Source organism: Lissotriton vulgaris, chromosome 5 (assembly GCF_964263255.1).
Source record: "Lissotriton vulgaris chromosome 5, aLisVul1.2, whole genome shotgun sequence".
In the NCBI taxonomy this organism is placed as follows: Eukaryota; Metazoa; Chordata; class Amphibia; order Caudata; family Salamandridae; genus Lissotriton; species Lissotriton vulgaris.
Window position 1 is genome coordinate 728,383,735 of NC_141693.1, and position 24,890 is coordinate 728,408,624.

The following is a 24,890-nucleotide window of genomic DNA, read 5'->3' on the forward strand; positions in this document are numbered from 1 at the left end:
TGAAGAGTTCCTTGCTGTTGTGTGCGTTGTTGTCCAGTCGTTCCTTGAATGCAGTTTTCTTGGTGGTGTGGATCAGTTGGTGGTGTTTTCGGGTGGCGAGCTTGAGGGCAGTCATGTTGTCCGGTGTTGGGTCTCTGCGCCAGGCTTTCTCAAGGGCTCTGCAGTCCTTCTTGGAGCTCTTCAGTTCGTCGGTGAACCATGGGGCTTTCATGCTGCCAGGTCTGCTAGGCGGGGTCCTCAGAGGGGCGAGGTCGTCTGCGCAGTCGCTGATCCACTTTGTGAGGTTGGTGGCCGCTTGGCTGGGGTTCGTTGTGCTGGTGGGTGGGTTCTTGCTCAGGGAAGTTGCGAGCTGGTCGGCTGTGATCTTGTTCCAGCTTCTGCGTGCAACCTGTTGCTGTTGGTGGTGGGTCGTGGTCCTTTTGAAGCTGAAGTGGACGCAGCTGTGGTCCGTCCAGTGGAGTCCGGTGGCGTGGCTGAAGGCGATGTCCTTGCTGGCTGAGAAGACGGGGTCGAGTGTGTGTCCGGCGTAGTGGGTGGGGGTGGTCACCAGTTGCTTGAGTCCGAGGTTAGCGAGGTTGTCCAGCAGGGTGGTGGTGTTGCGGTCGTTGTTGTTCTCCAGGTGGAAGTTGAGGTCCCCGAGGAGGATGTAGTCAGCGGAGGGGAGGGCATGCGGGCTGACGAAGTCGGCGATTTCCTCGCTGAATTGTGTGCGTGGTCCCGGGGGTCTATAGATGAGGGTGCCTCCGAGGGTGGTCTTGGGGTGGATGTGAATCTGGAAGTGCAGGTGCTCGGCGGGTGCGAGGGTGTCGTCGGTGTTGGTTGTGATGCGGATGGAGTTCCTGTGGATGATGGCGATGCCTCCTCCTGTCTGGTTGACGCGGTCCCTCCGGATGATCTTGTAGCCGTCCAGGATGGCGATGGCGATGTCGGGCGCTGAGGAGGCGTTCATCCAGGTTTCCGTGAAGAAGGCGACGTCTGGGGCTGTGCTGTCGAGCAGGTTCCAGAGCTCGAAGGCGTGTCTGTGGACGGAGCGGGTGTTGAGCAGGATGCACTTCAGGTGGCTGCTGCTGTTGCTCGTCGAGGTTTTGGGCACTGCTGGAGTGTTGCAGGTCCGGATGCAGGTGAACTTGCAGGAGTGGCAGCAGAAGGGTCCGTGGGTGCGTCTCGGGGTGGCTCGGTAGCAACCCGAGAATCGGCCGGTGTTGAGTGCGTTGAGTTCGGTGGCGCTGTAGGTCCGGCGGGTGGGCTGGTGTCTGTGGAGGGCAGGGGTCCTGGCACTGGGCGCGGTCCAGGCGCGGACGGGCGCAGACGGGCTTACCTTTGGCGCACCTTCGGCGCTCAGTCGGTGCGCCCGCTGCGCGTGCACGCTGCGCGTGCACGCTGCGCGTATGCGCGGTCGCCATATATGGCGAAGTGGGAGGGAGGGCGGAGCAGCTGGCAGGCGGGAGCGGCAAGGGCCCAGAAGGCAAGGGGGGCGTGGCCGTGAGCACGGCGGCGGGAAGCGGGGAGCGGGGCGGGGGTCACAGGGGCAGAGCGGGGAGATCGGCACAAGGGGAGAAAAGAGATTATTAAATTATTAACACTCACACAGAAGAGCAGGAACCAAGGACGGGCACACAAGTCCAGCAAACAACAAGCAGGAAAACGGCAGCAAGGCAAGGTGAAAGGAGGGGCACACAAGGGGCACACAAGTCCAGCAATCAACAAGCAGGAAAACGGCAGCAAGGCAAGGCGAGAATAGGGGCACACAAGGGGCACACAGGTACAGCAATCAGCAAGGTGACAGGGACGGGAGATACAGCGGGGGGAGGCGGAGTCCACGGGGCGGGCTCAGCGAGGCTGAGGGCTGGCAGCGGGAGGGAGTAGCACACGCTACAGCTGGTGGCCGTGCGGCGCGGGAGTGTCCAGCAAACAGGTCACGCTCACCTGCGCCGCGCGGTCGCCATATATGGCCAAGTGGGAGGGAGGGCGGAGCAGCTGGGAGGCGGGAGCGGGGAGGGCCCAGAAGGCAAGGGGGGCATGGCCGTGAGCACGGCGGCAGGAAGCGGGGAGCGGGTCGGGGGTCACAGGGGCAGAGCAGGGAGATCGGCGCAGGGGGAGAAAAGAGATTATTAAATTATTAACACTCACACAGAAGAGCAGGAACCAAGGACGGGGCACACAAGTCCAGCAAACAACAAGCAGGAAAACGGCAGCAAGGCAAGGTGAAAGGAGGGGCACACAAGGGGCACACAAGTCCAGCAATCAACAAGCAGGAAAACGGCAGCAAGGCAAGGCGAGAATAGGGGCACACAGGTACAGCAATCAGCAAGGCGACAGGGACGGGAGATACAGCGGGCGGAGGCGGAGTCCACGGGGCAGGTTCAGCGAGGCTGAGGGCTGGCAGCGGGAAGGAGTAGCACACGCTACAGCTGGTGGCCGTGCGGCACGGGAGTGTCCTGCAAACAGCACACTGCAAACGGAGCCCAGTGAACTAATACATTAACCCCTTCACTGCGGCGGCTATTCCCCCGCAGTGTAAGGGGGCGGGGCGGCCGCGCGGCGGCCGCGCGGCGGCCGCATGCTGGTGACGGAACCGCTCCGTCACCAGCGTCGGTGGCGCTGTGCTTATGACGGTCCGGTTCTGTCATGGCCCGCCCCGCTCAATAGAACACTCAGCGCAGGCGCGGAATTCGCGCCGCGCATGAGCAGCGAGCGGGCCATGACGGAACCGCTCCGTCATCAGCACAGCGCCACCGCAGCTGATGACAGAGCGGTTCCGTCATCAGCAGACAAGGGGTTAATATCAAGAAAAAGAATATCACCTTTATTTTAGGAGGTTAGACATAAACTCCTATCTCACGACTTAGCATGCATGCAGCCCTAATGAATCTAAAACCAAGATGGCAGTGCCTACCATTTTTGTGCCAATGAGTGCACACACTATAGATCCATGATAGGAAAAAATAGACATCGCCACAGTAGAAGCATATCAAGGGATCATGGCGTAAAAGAATTGCTTACGCCATTTAAAAATATACGGATGTTTCAAAAGATAATGTAAATGGAGCATCACACATACAAATAACCATGAGTATTGAATTGTGACCTCATAGAGGGCACACTATATAATGCAACAGACCTGATTAGCAAACATACTGTAAAATGCCCCAGTGGCTGCATACCTGTGACGACAGCGACGCAGAAATCTCATTATCTTCCTAGCAGCTTGGTCCTGCTTCTTTGTCAGTAGACTGCTTCTAAACAGAGCAAAGCAGGGGTTTGGAAGGAAGATTAGTGACAGAGAACTGCTTGAAGGATAGCAGCATGGCAACAGAAACAAATACAGTAGTTCTCTCATAATGTGACGTGTAGGTACCACTTTGTGGTGCTTACACTCTTATAAGGGCCTGTAATCAATACCGTAACACAACGTGGCATCACATCGATATTGTGTGTCAATGATTACCTCAGATTATAAGAACATTAAATTAAATGTCCTACATTGAAACAGGAAAATATTGAGTTCAAGATATGCCACTCCAATGTGTGGAATGATGAATATTTATCAAATCTCAAAAAATTACCCTAGCCTTGAAGAATTTCCATTGTGCCCTGGGATGAAATTAGTTGACTGTATTCACCATCATACTGTACAATGAAATAAAGGACATTTTTCTTTTGCATAAGATTTATGAGACTGCTGAGTTTTCAAATTGGCTCATTAGAAAGTGTTGAAAATCGATGACGACAGATGACCAATTTAATTTCTGTTAGCTCTTGGTTGCGCCCCTTCCACTCCTTTGAGTTTGATATTTGTAAGTTTTTTTTGAATGGTTAAGGAATAGGACAACCATTATTTCTGGAACGATTCTGAGTGAAGTGGCACGTATCACAACTGTTCAAAGCAGTAGCTTTAGAAGACTTTAAGAATCGTCCACAGTGATTCTATTTATGTTGCCTTTTGGGTGTCCTCGACAGTCTTGAATGACAATACTATATTTCATTTAAATTATTAGTTGTTGCACAACATACTTGCTCCAGTTAGCTTCAGTATCTAGATTTACATAGGTCCCTTACTTCTATGTCCTCAAAAATATTAATAAAATCTTAAATTCTGCAACACAGTAGAAAAATAGAATACAATAGTTGGAAATAATGGTGCACATGCTTTGCGTGCGTTCTGCTTACATTACCAAGATACCACCAGAAAAGTGTGACAAATGTATCCAAGCTTGAGCGGCTGAGATCAAAAACTGGATTTAAGCTATACACAGCAGAGCACAGCTTACCTGCCACAATGAGAGTTTAACCCGCAATAAAAAGGAAGACTGTTGGATCTCGGCGGTCCTTCATGGTTAGGCAGAGGCAGGGCAGAAGTAGATTAGGCTAAAAGGACTTTTGGAGGTTTTCTAAAAGGATGGGAGACCAGAAAGACCACTAGGTGCTGGGACAGAGTTATGCCTAAGGAAATAGCAGTTGTGCCAACCCATCTAGGAAATGATGTATGCCAGCTGGCCACTGCTGAAGTTATGCAGTTACTGATCATGAAGCCCTGCTGCTCATGGAACGCACCTAATTCTGTGCTGCACGATGGAGACAGTCCGACGCCTTTGCCTCATCCTGCCGCATTCTTTGTAGCTCCGGTAGTACTGCTGGATCAGCACAGCCGCGCGCCGGCTCTGTTGAAACTTCTTTTGCTCGTAGTAGCTGCGAAACTTGCTCTGGATGAGGATGGCAGCCTGCGTCATCTTTTTATAAAGTGCATACTGGGGAGAAAAAGAAGCACAGTATAAGATATTGCAGGAATCATTGAGTTTCCCAGTGCTTGGTCTCCAAAGCCATCAGTGTGGGCATTGTACTTCAACCCAGTTCACAGGTGAATTGACTGTGAGCTGTTTTGTAAATAAAGTACGTAATTGTAGGTAATCAGTCCAGTAGCCAGTAATGTAGATTATATAAGTAGGTTTATTCAATTACAAGTGAGATGGTAAGTAATGTTCCCCACCGGGAGCAGCATCCTCCTCCTCAGCCCCACTCATTCCCAACTGACCACTCATCCGAACCATGCACTCATGAACATTCTATTACATAACATTCACACAGGCTGAGTAGCAAAACATTTTGAGACCACAGGATCTACAAAGCTGCAATTGCAACTTTCCAGCATAGTTCCTTTGTTATATCTGCTGAACGCTCTACAGTTTTTAACACTAAAAACAAATCTAATTAGCTATTCTGTGATCACACATAGCTTCAAGCTAGTCCTTGCTTCTTCAGGTAAAGCTTACGGTGCCCTGGGATGTGGGCATATGCATGGATTAATGATGGAAATATATGTGGTAATATCAGCCTTTGGAATGCATGTTCTCTTTCAATCTTGATGCAAGAGGTTAGTGATAATGAATCATATACACAGATCTGCAATGGCTTTGGCAGTCACATTTCTCATGCCACTGTGGAACCATTATTTCCCGTTCTGGGCTTTGCCTTCACCATGTACTGATGTGCTTTTTTCCAAGTGGCAAAGGTAACATGAACCAGTACTACAATACCTTTGATGAACTTGAAAGTTTATTGAAAATCCATAACAGTAATCAAGTTGTTCAATTGAGAAAAAGCCACAAACATATTACTTTTGTCAAGATGAAACACAGCCAGATCATACTGACAGATAACAGGTTTTTATTTACCATCTACTGGCAAGTGAGTTTACAGCAGAGTGCTAAGTTTACCATTAAGGGTACAAAGGTTGAGGGTGGACATTATTTGACCAGGAGCATACAATTTGGTGACACAGAAGTACCACCACCACAGTGCAGGAATCCGTGTTGTGAGGTCCATAGCTTTTTGACTACATCACATTTTAGTTTCCATATGGGAAATATTAAATGATTGTACAGTTAGAATCATGTTTTCTATTCCGATACATACTACCAATGTTTAGTTTGATTTAAATTATTTTTATTTCCAAAAAAGAAGCAGAGATATATGTTAAAAACCTATTTCAGCAGAACACACAATTTGACAAAAGCGGAGGCCATAATTAACCCCTCACAAAATTTCTGGTTCCATACTTTTCATCCTGCTCATTAAACTACAACTGGGGTGTGAGCCATACCAACAGTGAGACTCAGGAGCTATGCTCACTGAAGAAATGTGTGTGAACCTGCTCAGACTTTTAATACAGAGTTCACAAACAGCATAGTTTAGCAAAGTGTCACAGCCAAGATTAAACGTCAAATGTCCTAGTGTCATGGCTAAAAATTTACAACAGTACAGAATCTATCGAAGGAGGTTGGGAGTTTGGTCTACCCACCTCCGTGAATTGCACTCCAAGATGGTTTGGCTTTGTCAAGGTTTTTTTTCATAGCACTCACTACCATAACTGAGTCTCTTTCAAAGCATCCCTAATGTTTAGAAATAAGAGATGTTTACAAATTGCAAGATTGGAAAGCCTAAGATTCTATTTCATTCCAATTTCTTAAACAAGTTACCTCCTCGTGTACACTTGAATCTCAAAATTTAGCAACACCAAGAAGAGATGGCTTACTCCAGGGTGCCGTAGAGGGATAAAAACTCAAATACATCATAACACTGTACTGTCAAATCTATGTCTCTTCTAGAGACTGGGGTCTTAATTTAGAGGTTCATATGGAATAAAACCCTCTAAATATCTCCATGACTCACAGTCCACACCATGTACATGCTTTGTTCCCCTATGCCTACTCTACACCCAACCTCCACTGACCCTACTCTGCCAGCAACAATGCAGCCCTTGGTGAGAACACATATCATGTTTTTTGGCCCCTGGGCAAATGTTTGCGAGTATCCATGATCTAAACTGTGCATGAGCTGGCTGAATAATGAGAATATTAGACAGATAGCCTACACAATGTTCGACCAAGGATTTCTATATCCTCATTTCAAATTGTGCGCTAATCCTGATTCAGGTGCAAAACTTCCCTTTGTGTCCGAACAGGTCTTGATTGAAATGCAATTTGCGTGTGGGTTTTTGCATCTTGATTTTGACCAGGTGAAGCACAAAGTGTGCCGGCAAATTGTGCACACTCCGAGTTCCACACCTCAAAAAGGAGGTGGTGGGGCGGGAAGGGGGGTCAGAGCGTTATCCCCCATCTGAGATGCTAAATCAGAATGGGGAGCACCTTTGACCTGGTAAACACCGCATCCCAGGCTATTCCTATTTACCAGGTGTGCAGTTTGTTCCCAGGATAAGCTATGTGTCAACAAGAAATGGTCATGGTCCTTGTCATATAGCTAAAACATTGTAGTTAATAAATCCTAAAAAGTCGTAGGAAAAACTGCGCTTTTTCTAGATTAAAACATTTCAGAGAATCCAGCAGCCAGAATTAAGCATGCGTTGCAGTGCTATTTAGAAAAGGCATTCGTTCGCCTTCTGTTGTCTGCATTACAAGTGACATCGTAAATTCAATTTCTACGTTTAATAAAATCACAGATTGACGAGGACAGAACTTCATAATAGAAATTGCATTCATGTCAAAATTATTGTCAGCCTGCCCTTGTCATTGATATTAATGTTTACTAGAATGGAATGAATCCATAGGGGCAGTGATTGGATTTAGCAAGCTCATAGTTAGCATTAGTCTGCAACAGAACAAGACAAGCAGGTGACGCTGCGGGCATGCTCTCCTGATCCATGCGGTGTTCAACCATTTGACAGGGGTATAATAGAGTCACCTTAGCGCTGTATTGAATATATATCACAAGACACAGAGGAGATTCAGATGAGTGACTGACGTCTATGTTATGAGCTACATCTTGATCGAAACAATTTCTAGCTATTACAGGTTCTTTTAGAAAGATCTGTCAATCACTGACGATTTTTCTGTATTAAACCATATGGCACAGCTTGACTTGTTGCTCCCGATATTAAATTATCTACTGACTCAACCTAAGCATGTTGCCACGGTGGCAGGATTTAATGTTATATTATTGGTACTTGCGTAGTGATCATCTGCTTTCTTGTAGTTATTAGTGCTGTGGTTTACTGGGACTGAGCAAGTCTCAGTGACAATTTGTGTTAGTGTGTAATGTACCGTTGGTGTATTGGTGGATGCATATTATGGGCCAGAGATGACAATATTAAGGGTGGTCATGTGTGGGTGATATTCCAATTGTCTTCTATATGGCCCAGTCTGTATTGGGTGGCATAGCGAGTGTCTTGGAGCTTTGGTCTGTGCATAGAGTTTGTGTGTGTATAGAATGTGTCTGTAGAACAAGCTAGTAGGGTTACTCTATTTGATCCAATCCTCACGGAGGGACGAGAGTCATGATGGCTGGTGTTGAAATACCATACGAGTGGGTTATGAGTATATTTGTTGAATATGCAGGGTGCAATGTTATGTAATTTAGATTGAATTATAGATCATAAATAAAAAGTAGGGGTTGAATATTGTGAAATATTGTCATTGTTATGGTCTTTGAGACACTATGGTTTAGGCTGCACCGAATTTCAAATAGTACCTTTTTCTGATTCTATTAGATATGTCAGTCACAGAGCACACTAGGTTTGGAGACGGCTGTTATCTTGCCACAAAATACATTCTTGGTGCTTTCAAATATCTTGCTTAATGTTTTGATATGGAATCCTAGGATTCCTAGGCACTGGTCACATTTATTCAGCATGATGAGTGATCATTTGCCTTTTAGACCAAAATGTCGAACTGGCTAAGGTCCTTATTATGAGTTTGACGGTGCAGGAGCGGGATTGCCCCACTCCCGCTCCGCTAAACCTGTGTAGGATCCACCCACCAGATCAGGAGTTTTCTCCTGGTCTGGCAGGCGGTTCTTTGGCCTTCCTAGGGTGATGCCTATGACATAGGCACCGCCCCTGGAATGTCAAAGGCTGTACCTGCATGGGATGGACTTCTGCAGTCCATGCCATGCAGGTACTGGTGTGCATTCATGCAGAGGGGCACATGTTGCGCCCCCTATGTGCATCCCCATGTCGTGAGGCACCAGGGGGTCCTGTAGGGCCGTCTTAGTTTCCTCACCGCCACACTTTTCTTGGCGGTCACACTACCATCATAAATGTGGCAGTGTGGAAAATCATAATATGCTTGGTGGGGCCACAGGCATATTGCAGCCTCAGGACCACCAAGCAACCACCAGGGAACAGTGGTTTCCTGGCGGTTGCGGTGATCCCAGGGCAGTCCAACCATCCTAGTCAATAGGGCAGTCGGGAGACCGCCACTGTGAGTCTGGCGGTCCGTGGACCTCCAGACTCATAATAAGGCCCTAAGTCACCAACACAAACTTGGTCATAATGTGGTTATGCTGCGGAGAACAACGGAGGATTTTCACACATTAGGAATGAATCTGACAGACAGCCCATGCTGTTCGGGGATAGGTTCCACTATCTCAAGGGTCTTTAATATTTTGATTCCAAATACAACCCCGGCATAAAAGAGATCATGACAACCTGGTGGTTGTGTCTGGATTTAGAACACAGTACTTTGCAGAAAAAGATTTTACAGATTAAAAGAAACTGTATCCCTGATGTGCTCAACGACAAATAGATTGACTGACACAAAAACTTGAAAACGTCTTTTACCTTATAATTCTTCTGATGTGTTACTTTGTTGCAATACGTTATCCTGTTGCTGCCACCCTCCGCTAATTCCACTGCACATGTTTCACATTATGCTTTCCCATGCAGCCCAGTAGGGGTATTATTGCATTACAAAATCACACTACAGACAAACTTAGAGCCTTTCTTAGATGTGGCATTAATGGAAAAACCACAAAATGGTGGATTGTCCTTCTGTGTCTCTGGAGAGACAATAATATTGCACATTCAGCTCACCACAGCTCAGCTGTCTGGGCTTTTGCAGTGGGGCAGTCACCTTCTGCAACTGTTGCAGACCAGTGCCTCACTGTTAGGTAGTCATTATAAATATTGCAGTAATCCCATTTTGGGCACAATCAGGAGTATGATTCTCGTATCGACATTCCATGTAGTTTGCAAACTATGACCGCAGCCATACCTGGTGGGCTTTGTGCATGGGATACAAAGCAATAGACTGAGTTTCAAAGCTTGGAACAGGATAAACCAGGTAATATTGCAGCACAATGACTATTCCAACTGTGAGTTATGCGATAATTCCTCATCCACAAAAACTGAACCCAGGAAGTATCGGTGATTCAGGTGCGTTATTGCCAATATATTTCATTGCAGGACTTATAAAGGACCCCATAAAGTGGTTGGTTGATGGATGGGCTTATGACAACTTGCTAGGAAAGTACTCAAACATTATTTTCCTCAAGTATGTTAACAGTGGGGGCGAGAGGGTAGGCAATGAAGGACAAGGGTCGTACCACAAATATGCCATGGCTTTACAGAACATGGCCAGCCTGCACCCAGTGACTGCACTGCAACCGTCGCCTACACATGCATAGTGCCTAAGACACAGAGAGAACTTGGCCAATCGAGGATGACTGGGTTGTAAATTTGGGAAAAGACACCATCTCAATTCCATTGTATACATTGGCCAATGACTCAACGTCTTTGAAAACAATCTAGACACTTAAGATACATTTCTGGGTGAATGACGTCACGTTCATTGAGTAGCCACTGCTCCAAGTTATATGCTGAAGTCATATAAAAAAATATAGGCATCAACCAAGTTGAAATCAATTAAAATACATGTCCCAGCAGTTCTTTTGTATACTCTGTAAGACTGTGAACGATTTTTAAGAGTAATATTATTCATCCAGAATTGAACGATGGCTTTGTAGAGACATCCGCCTTTAACTGACAAACTCATTTTATTGCCATTCTAAGGTACGTCTCCAACTGATGCTGAATGGTGCTCGTTTCTGAACTGAAGGATTTGCCTTCATTGTGGGGTGAAATCCCTTCAGGAAAAGGTCACATGTATTGTAGATGAAAATGGAATGTGTATACATCATACTCTTCTTCAGAGGGGCGTTTGCCCCATGCCTTGCACCCAGCATATATGAAAAGATATGACGGGACAGGTTTCATATGTGGACTGGCAGATTCTCTTACAGAAGAGTATCTTTGACTAACGCATGGTCTTGGAGGCTACTACCTAGGTTAGCTATGCAAGAACCCGCATGTCCAGGCATGCATGCATACACACACATTCACACACCCCACACTTGTTACACAGAGCTGTGTCACAACATCTGTCTACAGTCAAGGGAAGAGCCTTAATATTCTGTGGAGTACAGGCACACTCACAGACTATGTGCATTTTAGGGGTCCTGGACTGTAGGTGGCAATCACAAGCACTTGATCAGTGCTGCCCCTGCCTTCAAAACACAGAATAATGAATTGTGCCCTCTCTGATGTTCTCTGTCACCTCAAAGGCACTTGGAGGAGGCCTACATCGCACCTGAGGTACTGGTTCCACTCGTAACACCAAACAACAGGAAACATAGCACAGCCTTGTCGTACTTCCGGTTCCGGGTTAGCTAGAATGTGACCACAAACGCATGCACGCTGAGGAATATCGTGATGAGAAAAATGCTTTAATATTGCTATATGTAAGTATCTTATTAAATGATTACCTTCAAGGCTATCCACGTAAGCTTAGGGATGAGAATAAAATATAAGGTCAGTGTTATATTTATAGAAAGCAACCTATACATTAAAAGCAATAAATGTTAATAACAATTATTCAGACTTTAAAAACATTATTTTTATTATTTTTTTATGCATGGCACAAACAATAACAATTTTTCAGACTTTGAAATAAAAGATGCTTGACAAATGGAGTTGGGTACCCTAAACATTCCTTGGGTACCAGAGCGGAAAGCGGTGTGGATATTAGAAGATTAATCAGAGAAAAATGTGAGTCAAAATATTCACCGAGCAGGAAACAGGTTTCAACATTTACAAATGTTACCGGATGAAAAGTAAAAACAAAGTGGACACTAACCAAAGCAGAGACGCGCCTCTAACTTCGTAATGAACTGACAAGCTTCTGTCTACTTCCTCTCTTTCCTTTTTTCCAGATTTTGTTTTTCTTTTTAAATAATCACCCTGGGAATCCTCCTTGATACTTTTTAACCATCTTAATCCCCTGAAGTAGATTTCGGGGTATTTGGAGTCCAACGAGAAAGAATGAATGGTTCTATTGACCAAATATATATATATAAGCAGCACATTATGACTCAAAGCGTGAGGTAAACAGCTTTTTGAAACGAGGATAAATACCAATGCTTTTGTAAATTAACTTTACCGACGGTTAAATAGGTAGCTACAGAATATTAGCCCAAGCTCTGGAAAAAGAATTACATTTCACCAGAAGTGTCTATAGAGGTGGAATTGGCAGCACATGCAGTAAGACCTCTTGAAATTTGAACACCGGCCCACAAGGTGGCGCTGTCTGGCTAATTTAGAGAGTACCACATTAACAGTTTATTATTAATTCAATGCACATTAAAACTTAATAATAATACCTGACACCCAAGCCATTCCTATAGATGTGGCGGCCTGGAAAATCAGAATTGTCACACTTCTAAGATTGTGATGGTTAGTAGTTGTGGTGCTTGTGGGAAGTTGGCCTGATATATGATGTTTCCAATTCTGGAACCACCTTGTATCAGTCCAAACAACCCTTATGATGATCGGTTGTAAGTCAACCTTATAGACCAGTTATCCTAGTGGTAACGTGGACAAAGCAGTCTTAGGCTAAACTCTGAAAGGCATGTGAAGCCAGCTGTATTACCATACACAACCCCCTGGAATACCAGATGAAAGGACACCACACAGATATATATTGAAAATATATATATATTTATTAACTCCAAATATCCCCTGAACTCTTTATGAGCACAGAAGCACAAGCGGTAAACAAAACACAGTTTAAAATACACAAAAGGTTCACAATATGGATGAGCCCTAGGGGCCACCTAAACCATATACTAAGAAAGTGGTATAAGAGATACCAATCTAAAAGAAAACAGGCCTAGCTAGGGCCTTGGGAATCGCTGGAGCTGTTCGGGACTAGCAGTGACTAAGTCGGGAAAGGCCCGCAGGACTCGGGTGCAGTGTTTAAAGTGCACGCACTCACCAATACAAAGTCTATGGTGCGTAAAAGTTAGAAAGTTAGTTAGTTCGGAACCTTCCGAGTGACCTAGAAAGCTGAAACTTGAGACACAGGCCCTAGAGGTGTGTACCAGTGTAGGAACACCGGTGTTGATGATTTACCTCACCCACAGGAAGCGGGTGCATAGGGTCGAAGTAGTGTCGGGTTTCCTCACGCTGGTCGATGGTGCTTGGAGCTGAAGATGCTGCAGGCGGCTCGATGTGAAGAGTTCCGGTGGATCCAAGGGTGGATCTGAAGATGTGAAGACCTGAAAGCAGAGGGGACAATGTTCAAAGTCACTAGCCAGTGACTACTGTGGAACCAGATTGGAACCAGGCGATGTTGGGTGCAAACAGGCGTTGAGGTTAGCTTCTCTCTGCAGCCACGTGGACACCGGGGGTTGAGGACATCCAGGAGTCAGTCACGAGCTGTCCCACGCAGGCTTCTCGCTGTTGGCTGTGTCGGCAACTTGATTGAAGCAAACAGGCCTTGGCTAATGCAAGCCACGCAGGAGTCAAGAAAGGCTTGTTACTCGGACCAGCAAGGTCAGAGCGGGTGCTCCTTTTTACAGGAGCTAGGGCAAGTCTGGAGCAACCAGACCCGCAGTGTAGTTCTTCGGTTTCGTTGCCAAGATGGCCGCTGACCACGTGGCTAGTGGCCAGGATGGCGCATTGAGTGGCACAATGCAAAAGGGCCCCACGCAGATTGTGGAGATGCTGGGGGGCTGATCTTCGGTGCAAGGGCCTCTCGGTGGTGGGGGTTCTCAGTCCCCAAAGGACAATGTCGAGGATGCCTCTGATGTTGCGCAGTCAGCTCTTCGGGTGTCTTCTAAGATGTCCGGTACCACGTCTCTCGGTGCCTCCACGGGTCCCTTCTTTGCAGGGACTGTGGATCGGGCTGTGAGAAGTCTGGGAGTCTTGGTCTTGTCAGGCTCTGGGCTCGGGCTCCGGCGGGAGGCGGCGGCAAAGCAGACGTTGATTCGCTGGTTGGTACCTGTGTTCACAGGGTGGCCACTCCTAGGCCACAAGGGAGATGCTCTTCAGTCTTCTGTGCAGCAGAATGTCGAAGTCCAGTTGTCTTCTTAGTTTCAAGTTGATTCAGGATGATCTGCTGTGCAATGGCACTGCTCCCACTCTTACTCCCAATCTGAGGGGTTGATCACTTACTAGGCCCCTCCTCTGGGTGGGACCAGGAAGGGGGGCGGTTACACCCCCTTTCCTTTGTCCAGCTCCTCGCCAGGCCTGGGTCTGGAAAGTCCCAGGACCGGTTTGGACTGGCTTATGCACGGGGACACCTTGTGTGCCCCGGGCATGTCTCAATCTATTCAGCCCTGTCCTACCCAATACACAAAATCCTGTCTGGGGTGGTGCTCGCACCTCCCAAGGCAGGAAACCCTTTGTCCAAGCCTCCCTCGCTGGAAGAACTCCCAACAGCAGGAGGTCAGACTTGTGTCTGTGGTGGCAGCATCCATTTTGTGATGCTGAGGCTCTGGTTAACTTTAACCGGGGTTAAGGCTACACACATGTCGTGTCCCTCTAGAAGGGTGGAATGCTATCCCCGTCGACAGAACGGTCGAGGGGATAGTATTCCAAATCGTATGACACCTTACTCGACATGTTTTGATAAAGCCAAACCAAAGTTAGCATATAACCGCAAGGATTATAATGCACTTAAGAGTATATGGCATGGCAATATCCCGGAACAGCTAAGGGAGTGGTTCCCGACAGCTGCAGACAGGCTCAGCTCATGCTAGAGCACCATCTCACATATTTCCAAGCACTCTGCCTCCAGGATTGAAGAGGCCTTCCATAGGAGTGGCTGATAGGAATATATGTTTCCAGTTTAGGGTTAGATATAGGGATACTATATCTAAGTAAGAGGTGATTACACCAACCTACCCCAGCTGAGTGTTCAGCCAGTTGTGTCAAATATGGAGGCCAGGCACAATACATGCTGCAGCCCCTGGTAGGCCTTGGAAACACCTATGCCCTGGGTACCTAGGGTACACTGTTACAGGGGCCAATAAGGTGAACCAGTTCCAATTCGTAATGCACCTAGGGTGCATTGGCTGTAATTTAGAGAGAGAACAGCAGGCTGTGGGTCTGATTAGCAGGCACACAGCCACATTAAGTCATAAACCAGTGAAGCAAAAAGCAAAAATTTGGGGTGACCATAGGATAGCAGACCCTACTCTCCTACAGTGCTACTATCATTGGTAGGGCTGGAGGGGGCAATGTCTGGTGCAAGCTGCAGTTGCCTCCTGACGAGAGCCCTGGCACTTATTAATTTTTTTGCCTTTACAAATGAATCACTGGGTGGTTGGCCACAGGGACCAACTCACACCCATGCATGCACGAATACACATACAGGCCTGAAAAGAAAGAAAAAAAAACGTACCTCACCACCGTCTCCGGCCGCATCGCGCTTTTTCTGCATCTGGGCACAGGCTCTCAGAATGCACTGCAGCCAATCCTGATGCTGCACGTAAACAACGTCAGTATTGGCCTGAGCGCCGGCAACTTGCGCTCCTAGGCATACTAGGAGCCTGTGCCTGTTTTCTACAGCCCCAGCAACGTCGCTGGAGAGAGCTTCCTAGCGCATGAGGGTATGGTCGACCTGAGACAGCCTGCAAAACCCTCCTGTGCAGTGAAGAGAGTGCCCACCACTCCCCCACCATCCCCTGGACTGCCCCCAAGATACGTCAGAGACCTAGGGGCGGGTCCAGTAGATTAAAATAAAACGATAATAAAATAGGTTTAAAACCTGTTTTATAAACATGTTATTTGCTGATGGTGGCGGGGCTCCTCCGCTCTAATGGAGCAGCCGCTGCTGCGAATGTGATCAGTAAATATAACTAATTTAGTTGCGAATAGACGAATGGCAAGGAAACAGAGCTGCTATTTACCAGAAATGGATCCCTAGGCTAGTATCCTATATACTTTTCTGAAGCTGCAGGGATTTTCCCAGCATGTATTCTCGTCACGCTCCTCTATGAGGACTGTTTTACCTATATTGGAAGAGAAATATTGAATCTTCAGATATGATATTCTAGGCATTGACTTCCTTTTATCTATAGGACGCTACCACGGATTCCCAGTGCAAATGATTGATACGTTTCAAGGAGGATCTCTCCATTGATTTTGGATAAACTGAGATACAAACCCTGATGAAGTCCGCATAGGACGAAACGCGTTGGCTGGGCTGATGCATGTATTTGTGCACCTGATTGTGAATATAAATGAAAAAATTGAATACATGAACTTTCGAGACTCCTGTCTTCATAATTTGCTGGAATTTTAAGCAATTGAAAACATTTTATTGTACTGTACAATTGAACTGTATGGATCCTAGTGCTCCTTGACACTATCGTTCTTATTGGGAGAGAATTTTGTTTTCTCTTATAGGTGACTACTGAGTAGGGGGGTCACGTCAAGTTTGAGCACTATTTGATTATTTTGATATTTAGAGGACAATTATACTGGTGCAGCATTAATTGCATACACCACTAATTGCAGTCTCTTAAGTAACCATAACTACTCCAACAAAGAAGGGATGGTGTATGTTTGTTCACTTTGGTTAATACACTACAACTCCAAAAGCAGAAGTGACAAACGGCGCAAAAGAAGTGAACTCAACATTTTAGGGTCCCACACTTTATGCCAGACCATAAGAAAATATAAAAAAGAAGTGAAAGAAATTAACTCAACCTGGGCAGTATTTGTAGCAATGCCCATCAAGCATTAGTGACACAATGCAACTCAGGGTGCTCAGTACAGGTAACAGGAGCTAGACAAATGTGTACGCGAGATACAAGCCAGGCCTGCTCATGAAATTAATAATCAGTTTGAGGTTTGGGCATTCGAGAGAGAAAAATGGAAAACTGAACCTCTTCTGCAATGCAGTAAATTCAAAGGGTAGTATACTGCTGAGCATGAACAGTACTTCACCTTTAGACATTAACCTGCATTACAGGTAGTTGAAAATACCGTGAAAAGTGCACTTTTTGCTGTAATTCTACCTGACTTAAACAAAACATGTGGCCATCTGTGTTTACCGTTCCTTGGAGCCTGAAGAGGTTTTCTAGAATACAAAACAGCGGTTCCATATAATTAAGAATGTTTGAGGCACTAACAGCTACAATCAACTGTGAAAAAACAATAGGTGAATGGAAGAAAACAGTAAAACAACATCCAGACAACCGCTAACGCAGCTGCTGAGAATGTTTCTCTTCTAGTGCTAATGAGAAAAAAGCATGAATTTACTAAATTCCAAAATGCAACACTTTCCACTTGCAGTGAATGGCATATTCGGCTTCAATGACGACTATTATTACTTTTTTGTTAGTGATTTATCTTTGCTGAATAACACATGGAAGACAATTTCAGGAACATTAAGTGGGTTTGGCAGATAAGGCTATTCACTGCAACTCAGTGGGTTTCTAGCCATGGATTTCCCTTGACCATCAGCCCATCCACATCAAGGCTGCCTGTGGATGACCATCTTAAGGTTCGTAGAATTTGCGGGGTGGTATTTGGAGGTTCATTGTTCCTGCCATGCGAGGCATGTGGACAGGGCAGGAAATAGACACGCACTGGGAGAAAAGACTGTCCGATTCAAGGACAGTTGTTTTTAAAGAACAATAAAATAGCAAAGAATTAAGTTTACTGCAAATGCTATCCAAGATGTGACTTTATATTTTTACTGCTAAAACAACTTGTACTTATGTTTGTCTCCATTTTTCAATTTAATAAAGGCATCCTTTTTTCTAAAATTAAATCATTCATAATAATATTTTCTCCACCAAGATTTTAACACCCTTCCGGTAGTTCGGAAAAGTGTACATTTCGTTAGATTACAGGGCATCTGAAGAACACAGTAAATGCGACACGTTGCATATGTCATGCATTCATGTGAGGCAGAAATATAAAAATAACAACACATAAGGCAATCAATACATTCATGTTTAGAAAGACAGCAATCCACCCAGGAGAGCTTGTTCATGTCACATGCTGCAAAACAACAGCTGGAGTCAATTATCAAAGGCACACAGAGCTTGGTGCGTGCTCCCCAGCCTCTTCTTCACAACCAGAAACCATCTATTATTGGATGTACAAAAGGCAAAGCAGTATGCAATTTCCCAGAGCCATGTGTAGAGTTTTCATAAAAGAACGAGAATGTAAAAAAAAACACGTATACAATGAGAGGCATGACAATGACAGCTAGCGTAACAAATGCGCATACCAGGCTAGATCTCACCCTGAAATCAGTAGAAAGAGGTAACTACCAACTGTTACGCAGTAGAATGCTCATAACTAGCCTCAATGCAAAGGATACAACGAATTATCCACACTACCAGATAATTAATATACTACACACTCTGATATCAAAGTACAGATACAATTATCCACACTAACATCATAGATTAAAGAGTTATCAACTCTGATGAAGAGTAAATGCAAGTGTGAGCACTGAAATCAAATAATGACTATAATTACCCATGCTGACGTCCAAGAATTAAACTATATCCACGCTGATATTAGCGAATGAATGGATCTGTCGATATAATGTGCCATGATCACATCATCAAATAAATAAAATTATCTATAACTACATGAAACGATGAATGTAACTATCAATACATCAATGTATGAATATATTGATCTGTACAGATATCAAAGGATGAAATACCTATCCAAACTGGCACCAAGAAATTTAAATAACCAGCACAAGGACATTAATGAATATAATTTTCCCCACTGATGTGAAAGAATGGATATATTTATCCATACTGACATCGAAGAAATACTAAGACTATTTAATTTGATTGGGTTGTTCTTTCATCCCCTTCATCATATGAACTCCTTTAGTTGTGTTGTTTCTATTTGAATATGGGCCTTATGTACGGCAGTTTGCTAATAATAGGTGCAAATGGCACACCAAATTTTTACGCATGCAATGTTGGGAAGCTATAAGTGGTCACATCAAATAATGTTAATTTGTGGGAGGAGGGCTGAAGAACGACCTGCCATATGAATACCATTTAGGCAGCTTTTTATTCATTACCTCCCTCCCCACATAAATGTTGGGGAGCATGTAAGGAACTGCTTCCCTACATTGGCCGCTCCTAGGGTGGGGGGTAGTAAACTCCGGTGTATGACCGAACAGAGTTAAATTAAAATATAAATAAATTAAACAAATGACATTGTGCGCGCTGCATCGCCATTCTTGCCTGAAAACTGCGAAGCAACAGATTCTACAGCAGGTGCTTTTATACACTCAAGTTTTTTCGAGAATTAAATATGAGGTTTCATAATTAAAGACAATGGTTCAGACTCTTGTAAGACAAGCTAGCAAGCGAGAACTGTCATGTAACTGAAATACATTTTTTTAAATGGTTCAGAGAGGCTGCAGTCCAGTTCTCATTAAAACTGTGTCTTATTTTAAAGAGACAGCCACATTCTCTGAATCATGTCTTAATTCGAACATATTGACCCTTTTAACGTAAAAGAAATCCGCATGCCAGACATTTAATTGTTTAATGTCTTTCATCTCTTTTACAGTAGGTTATCTTTTTTCCTTTAAACTCATACAAATACTTTTTTCCTCAAAATGAAACCGCATTTGCAATTTAGGAGAAAAAAAGGATCACGTCAATTTTTTTTAAGGAATTATAGTTGGCAAGTATCATCAAAATCCATGATGTAATTTAATTTAATGCATCAACCAGGAAAAGTCCTCCCAAATGCATATATAGAGGGTCATCTTAACCGCTGCAAAGCGTGGAGCATACTTCAGTTATTAAATCTTGGCTATCATTCTCAGCCTTCCACAAATCCCTGGGACACTTGTCAGAAATCACACATTTCCCTGACTATAATGCCATTTATATTGTTGTTACCTGTTTGTACTTTCGATAACAGCTTTGGATCACTGCCGCGGCTACTTCCTGCTGTTCCCGTAATGGACGACCCTAAGAAGTAAATTGGAAAACAACTTGAGAACAAGCTAGATTTTATTTTCAACTGCGACAGATAAAATATACAACATTGAGATCAAGACTGAAGAAAGTTTCTTGCAGTATCTGATGTGGCATCAACATTTTTTGTTGTTATCTCATTTTTGTTCAGCTTATTTGCAGACTGTCTGGCACACAATCATATTTCAAAGCTGGAGTGAATCCGGTTAGATAATGTTTTCACACATGAATATAGTACAGGAAATCAAAAGTGTCCAAGGTAGCCGAGTTAATCAAATCTAGAGGTAATACCGCAACAGAGATTTCAATACCTGGATGATAAGTAACAATTTCACAAACAGGACAATGGAGAGGCCTTTTTTGCCAATATCTAGTGAACACAGAGACGCAGACAAATAATAGTTCATATATATGCACTGTGTGCTGGTATGTCCTCAGGTCCTTTTAGCCCCTGTGCTTGCATGAGTACAATTTAGTGAGTGCATAGGCAGAATACATTTCTCATTTGCAGCCACATCACCCTGCAAATTAAGGCACAGCACTTTCCACGGTGCGGCCACTAGCTTTGGGTTTCACTAATGATAATAAAGAAGGTGCCATGTTAGACATGCTAGCTTTAGGGTGGTTTTCCCTCAAACATTTTGCCTTCCTTCTCCATTTTTACTGACCTTGTTTTTGCTGGCCATAGGACTATGGGCACGTCATCATTGCTAACCAGTGCTAAAGTGCTTGTCCTCTTTCCCCTAAACCGGGTATAATCGGCTTTTACCCAATTGGCCTATTTACATTACTTGTACGTACCTAGTACAGTGGCACTGCCTTTGCCCAGGGCCTGCAAATTAAGGGCTACCAGTAGGCCTGCAGCACTGATTGCGCCACCCACTTACGTAGCACTTTAAACATGTCTCAGGCATGCCATTGTAGCCTGTGTATATGCAGTTTTAAACTGTCCTTTCGACCTGGCAAAATAAACCTTTTGCCACACCCAAAACATCATTTTTAATACATATAAGTCACCCCTAGATTAGACCCTGGACATCTCAGAGGGCTGGGTGCAATGTATTTAAAAAGTAGGACAATCACCCTTGAGTTTTACATGTACTAGTAGTGAAAAACTCTTAAATTCATGTTTCACTACTGCAAGGCCTACCACTCACATAACATTGCAATTACCTTATTACATTTTATAATTATAATTTCCAAATGGAAACAGTGACCCCTTCATGTTTGTTGTCTTTGGAATCACAATGTAAAATCCTAACTTATGGCAAAGTCAGATTTTATATTGGAAAAATGCCACTTGTAGAAAGTTGCCATTTTCTTGCTATATCCATTGGTGCCTGCAGCCTGTCTCTGAGTCATATGACTGGGGGTAGAGAACAGTTGGGCTTTGTGTTTTCCTCCTGGGTAGCCACACACAATGGGGAGTTTATGTGTGACTGAATTGACTATTACTGGCAGGATGGGAGGGAGGAGCTGAGCCTAACCCCTCTTACACTTGAAAAGGCTGAGTCCTGTATCCACACGAAGGGCTGCATACTCACTGTAGTTGGTCTGGAGTCAGGGCCAGGAAGGCAAGGCATCAGTGCAAGTCAAAGGCATGCCTCTAGAAGCTATTCCCACATTTAAAAGGCACAACTGGATATAAATACTGGACCTCAGACACCAACTCTCCAGGACACTTTTGTACCTGTAGATACTTTGTCAGGAAGGACTGGTGTGCTGCTACAAGGACTGCCACTCTGCTGGACTGCTGAATTTCTGCCCTGTTGTCGGCTGTCCTCTTGTCTATGGAAGGATAACTACACCTGCACCTTCATCTTGAACCCAGGGCACAAGAATGACTCCAAGAGCTAGTCTGCTGCCTCCTGATCTGAGCTTCAATGATATAAAAGTCTTCTCAGCATCATGAACCAGTCTCTGACCAAGCAGCAGCGGGTTCCTGACCCCAAGTGGTACCCCTAAGGTCCTGGGCCCTTGGTGTGACTCAGCGAGCTTAAATCAAGCTTTTGGGTTCTTTGCAAACAGCCTGTTTCTACCTAGACCACACAGTGCACACTGAGAATCAGGGCGAAGCAATACCAGCATAAGTGGCAGGCACTGCTCGCGGGTGGGGGAGGCAGACGCGGGGAGGGTTGCCCGGAAGGGAGGGTTGCGCGGGGGATCAATAATAAAAATAATGAAACCTACCTTTCGCCGGGTCCAGCATCTTCTCTGCTCCTGCTCTCCTGCCTCCCACAGGAAAAGGAAGCAGGCAGCTAGGCTCCCTCCACTCAGCCAATTACAATGCTGCAGTGCAGGGTTGTGATTGGTCGGGACAGCATCCAGCCAGAGCTAGTGGGGTGAGCATGCTCTCTATGCAGGCTGCAATGCAGCCTGCACGGAGAAGGGCAGAGTGTGCATGACTGGTTTGGGTGGCCCGAGAGGGCCGACCAAACAGTCTTTGCACACATTAGGTGTGGGCAAAACCACTCCTCCACTGCCCTGTTCGGAGAGAAGAGCAGCCCTGTCTACCCACCAGCCCACAATGTACTAAGCAAACATAAAATGGTAATAACTTAAAGTTATCACCATTTTATGTTTTGGCTTTCTCGCACTGCGAGGAAGAGGTGGGGCGACACTCCTCCGCCCTAGGGGAGGAGCCGCCCCTGGATGCCTGCCCAACTTTTCACTACAGAATCGAACACTCGAGCAGGGACCGCAAACGCAAAGCTCCACCCCGCCTGTCTGCGATGAATGCCTGCTCTTCTCCATTTGCGGGCAACCTCCAAGGACACTCACCTTGCTCCTTGTTGCCCTCTTCAACCTGAGTGTGACTCTTGGGCTAAACTTGAGAAGTTAAACCTCAGCTGGATTAATATAGGGACTGCATCTAACCTGCGCTCCCCATTGCGGTCAGCCTGAAAGTGTGACTTTGACCAGGTCCAGTGCAACAAGATATCCCAAGTTAGTACTCTGTGCTTTTTGACACTATTATCAATATTTCTTTATACATTAATTTCCCCTGTTTAACTTATTGGGTTTTGTTGTTGTTTTGGTCTTGTTTTATTTATTAAGAATTACTCTTTTTTTCTAACTGTTGTGGACTGCTTTTCTGGTATGTTCTCATTGTTACTGTTTGAAGTGTTGAACAAATATTTTACACATTGCGGCTGAGTTAAGCCTGACTGATCTGTGCCAAGCTACCCGAGGGTTAAGCACAAGTTAATTTAAAGTTTGCTTGTGACTTCATCCTGAAAAGAAATGTGTTTGCTGCTTGAGAAGGGTTTAACCCCACTCAACCAACAACCCAATTTCTTACAGGCCACATAAACACCTGTGGTTATTTCATTTAAAAAAAAAAAAGCCACACAGTGACCATAGAGCCCTGTGCCCTTCAGGTGAATTTTTTATAATCTTGCTGTAGTTTATTTGTTCTATATGTGAGTATGAAGAGTTAACAATTTTATTAATATCTTTTTCAGAAAAAGATTAGAGAAAAAGACAGCACTTGTTCTGACGCTGTGCAAGTACAATATCAAGGCTATTGCTGTTGTAACTGTTTTTGGCAATGCTACTTAGTTTTAAATGTTGCCGGCATAATGAGAAGCCATTGTGCTAAATGTTTTCTCACAGGTCAAACGATTTTTGTGAAACTTTTTTTTCTCAAGAAACATCTTCCCAGGTGGTTAGATGTGCGTTTTCCAGATTTTGTTTAGGATTTTCTAGGCTCCACTCTTTCTTAGTTCCAGCATGTTGTGGACCATACCAAAACTATGGCAGTCCATGGTTTGCCACTGGTTTGTTTTCTTGTCACTCTCATTTGCCAACTTCTTATTTGATGGCCTTCCTTCTAATTCTTCTTTTTGTCACTACTCTGAAGCTTTGCTTCTTCACCATCCTTTGATATTGTTCCACTACTCACATTCAGGGAACTTATTTTTTTATTTTTAGTGCTCAATGCGAGCACACATTGTCTTTATCTCCCCCCTCATGCGCTGCTTCTTTCCTCAAATACAACAGTATGCTCTGTGTTGCTCTTTTCTCTCCCCGCCCCCAACTTGTCCATTATTTCCCCCACTCCAAACTTTGTAGCATTTAACTTTTTATTTCCTTCCACCTCCTTAAGCTTCTCTGGTGCACCCCTGCCTACTTCCAATTTCTCCAACCCCACGTTGACTTCTCACCCACACTATCCCCCACTCTCCCCTTCTCTGTATCCCCACTTATCTCGTCTCAACACAAAAAGTGTGGAGGGTTCTGCAACTGCCATTTGCTGCTAGGTCGCTTTATTTTCATGAAGCGCTTTTGCACACCTATGAATTGATTTTTCTTAAATGGTGTAATCGTGGAAGCTTGGCTAAACATTTAAACAGCAGGTAACTTCTAGATCCAGCTTCATGTTATTATTCAGCTACTAATGATTGCAACTAACTACCAGTAATTTAGTCCACCATAAAGAACCTGGAACGACTGTATGGAATGGTTTGCTTTGAGTGCAGAAGACTAATCTCAAATACCTAACAGTAATCAATAGCACTAGATTAACCATGGAACATGGGTTCCGGAGCAGCATGCTGTTTGGTGTAAAGCGCTCTGATGCTTCAACAGAAGTAGTGAGAGCTATATAAATGCAATTACAATTACTAAACACAAGAACAGGTACGTCACAGGCACGCACCGATCTCTGCTGCCTTCCCACAACGCGACAGACCTCTGTGATCTTGGTATGTCTGTTCAAAAAATTGACAAAGAGATTTTGAATGGGTTCGCTGTTCAAATGCCCAGAGTTAATTCTTCCCTCCTCACTGAAGACTTTAATTGTTATGAATGATTAACAGCTTCCACCAATCGGG

General features: G+C 44.8%; 1 protein-coding gene across 1 annotated transcript in view; it reads right to left on the minus strand.

The window, feature by feature from the left end:
* The window catches only part of LOC147711447 (calmodulin-binding transcription activator 1-like), a 1,194,547-nt gene that overhangs the window by 75,144 nt on the left and 1,094,513 nt on the right, over nucleotides 1-24,890 (minus strand). The window contains exons 14-17 of the mRNA XM_086919489.1: nucleotides 19,978-20,049; nucleotides 11,557-11,577; nucleotides 4,555-4,748; nucleotides 3,165-3,239 (exon numbers count right to left, since the gene is read on the minus strand). Coding sequence (XP_086775615.1) covers nucleotides 3,165-3,239; nucleotides 4,555-4,748; nucleotides 11,557-11,577; nucleotides 19,978-20,049 — 362 coding nt within the window. The remainder of the gene's footprint in view (nucleotides 1-3,164; nucleotides 3,240-4,554; nucleotides 4,749-11,556; nucleotides 11,578-19,977; nucleotides 20,050-24,890) is intronic.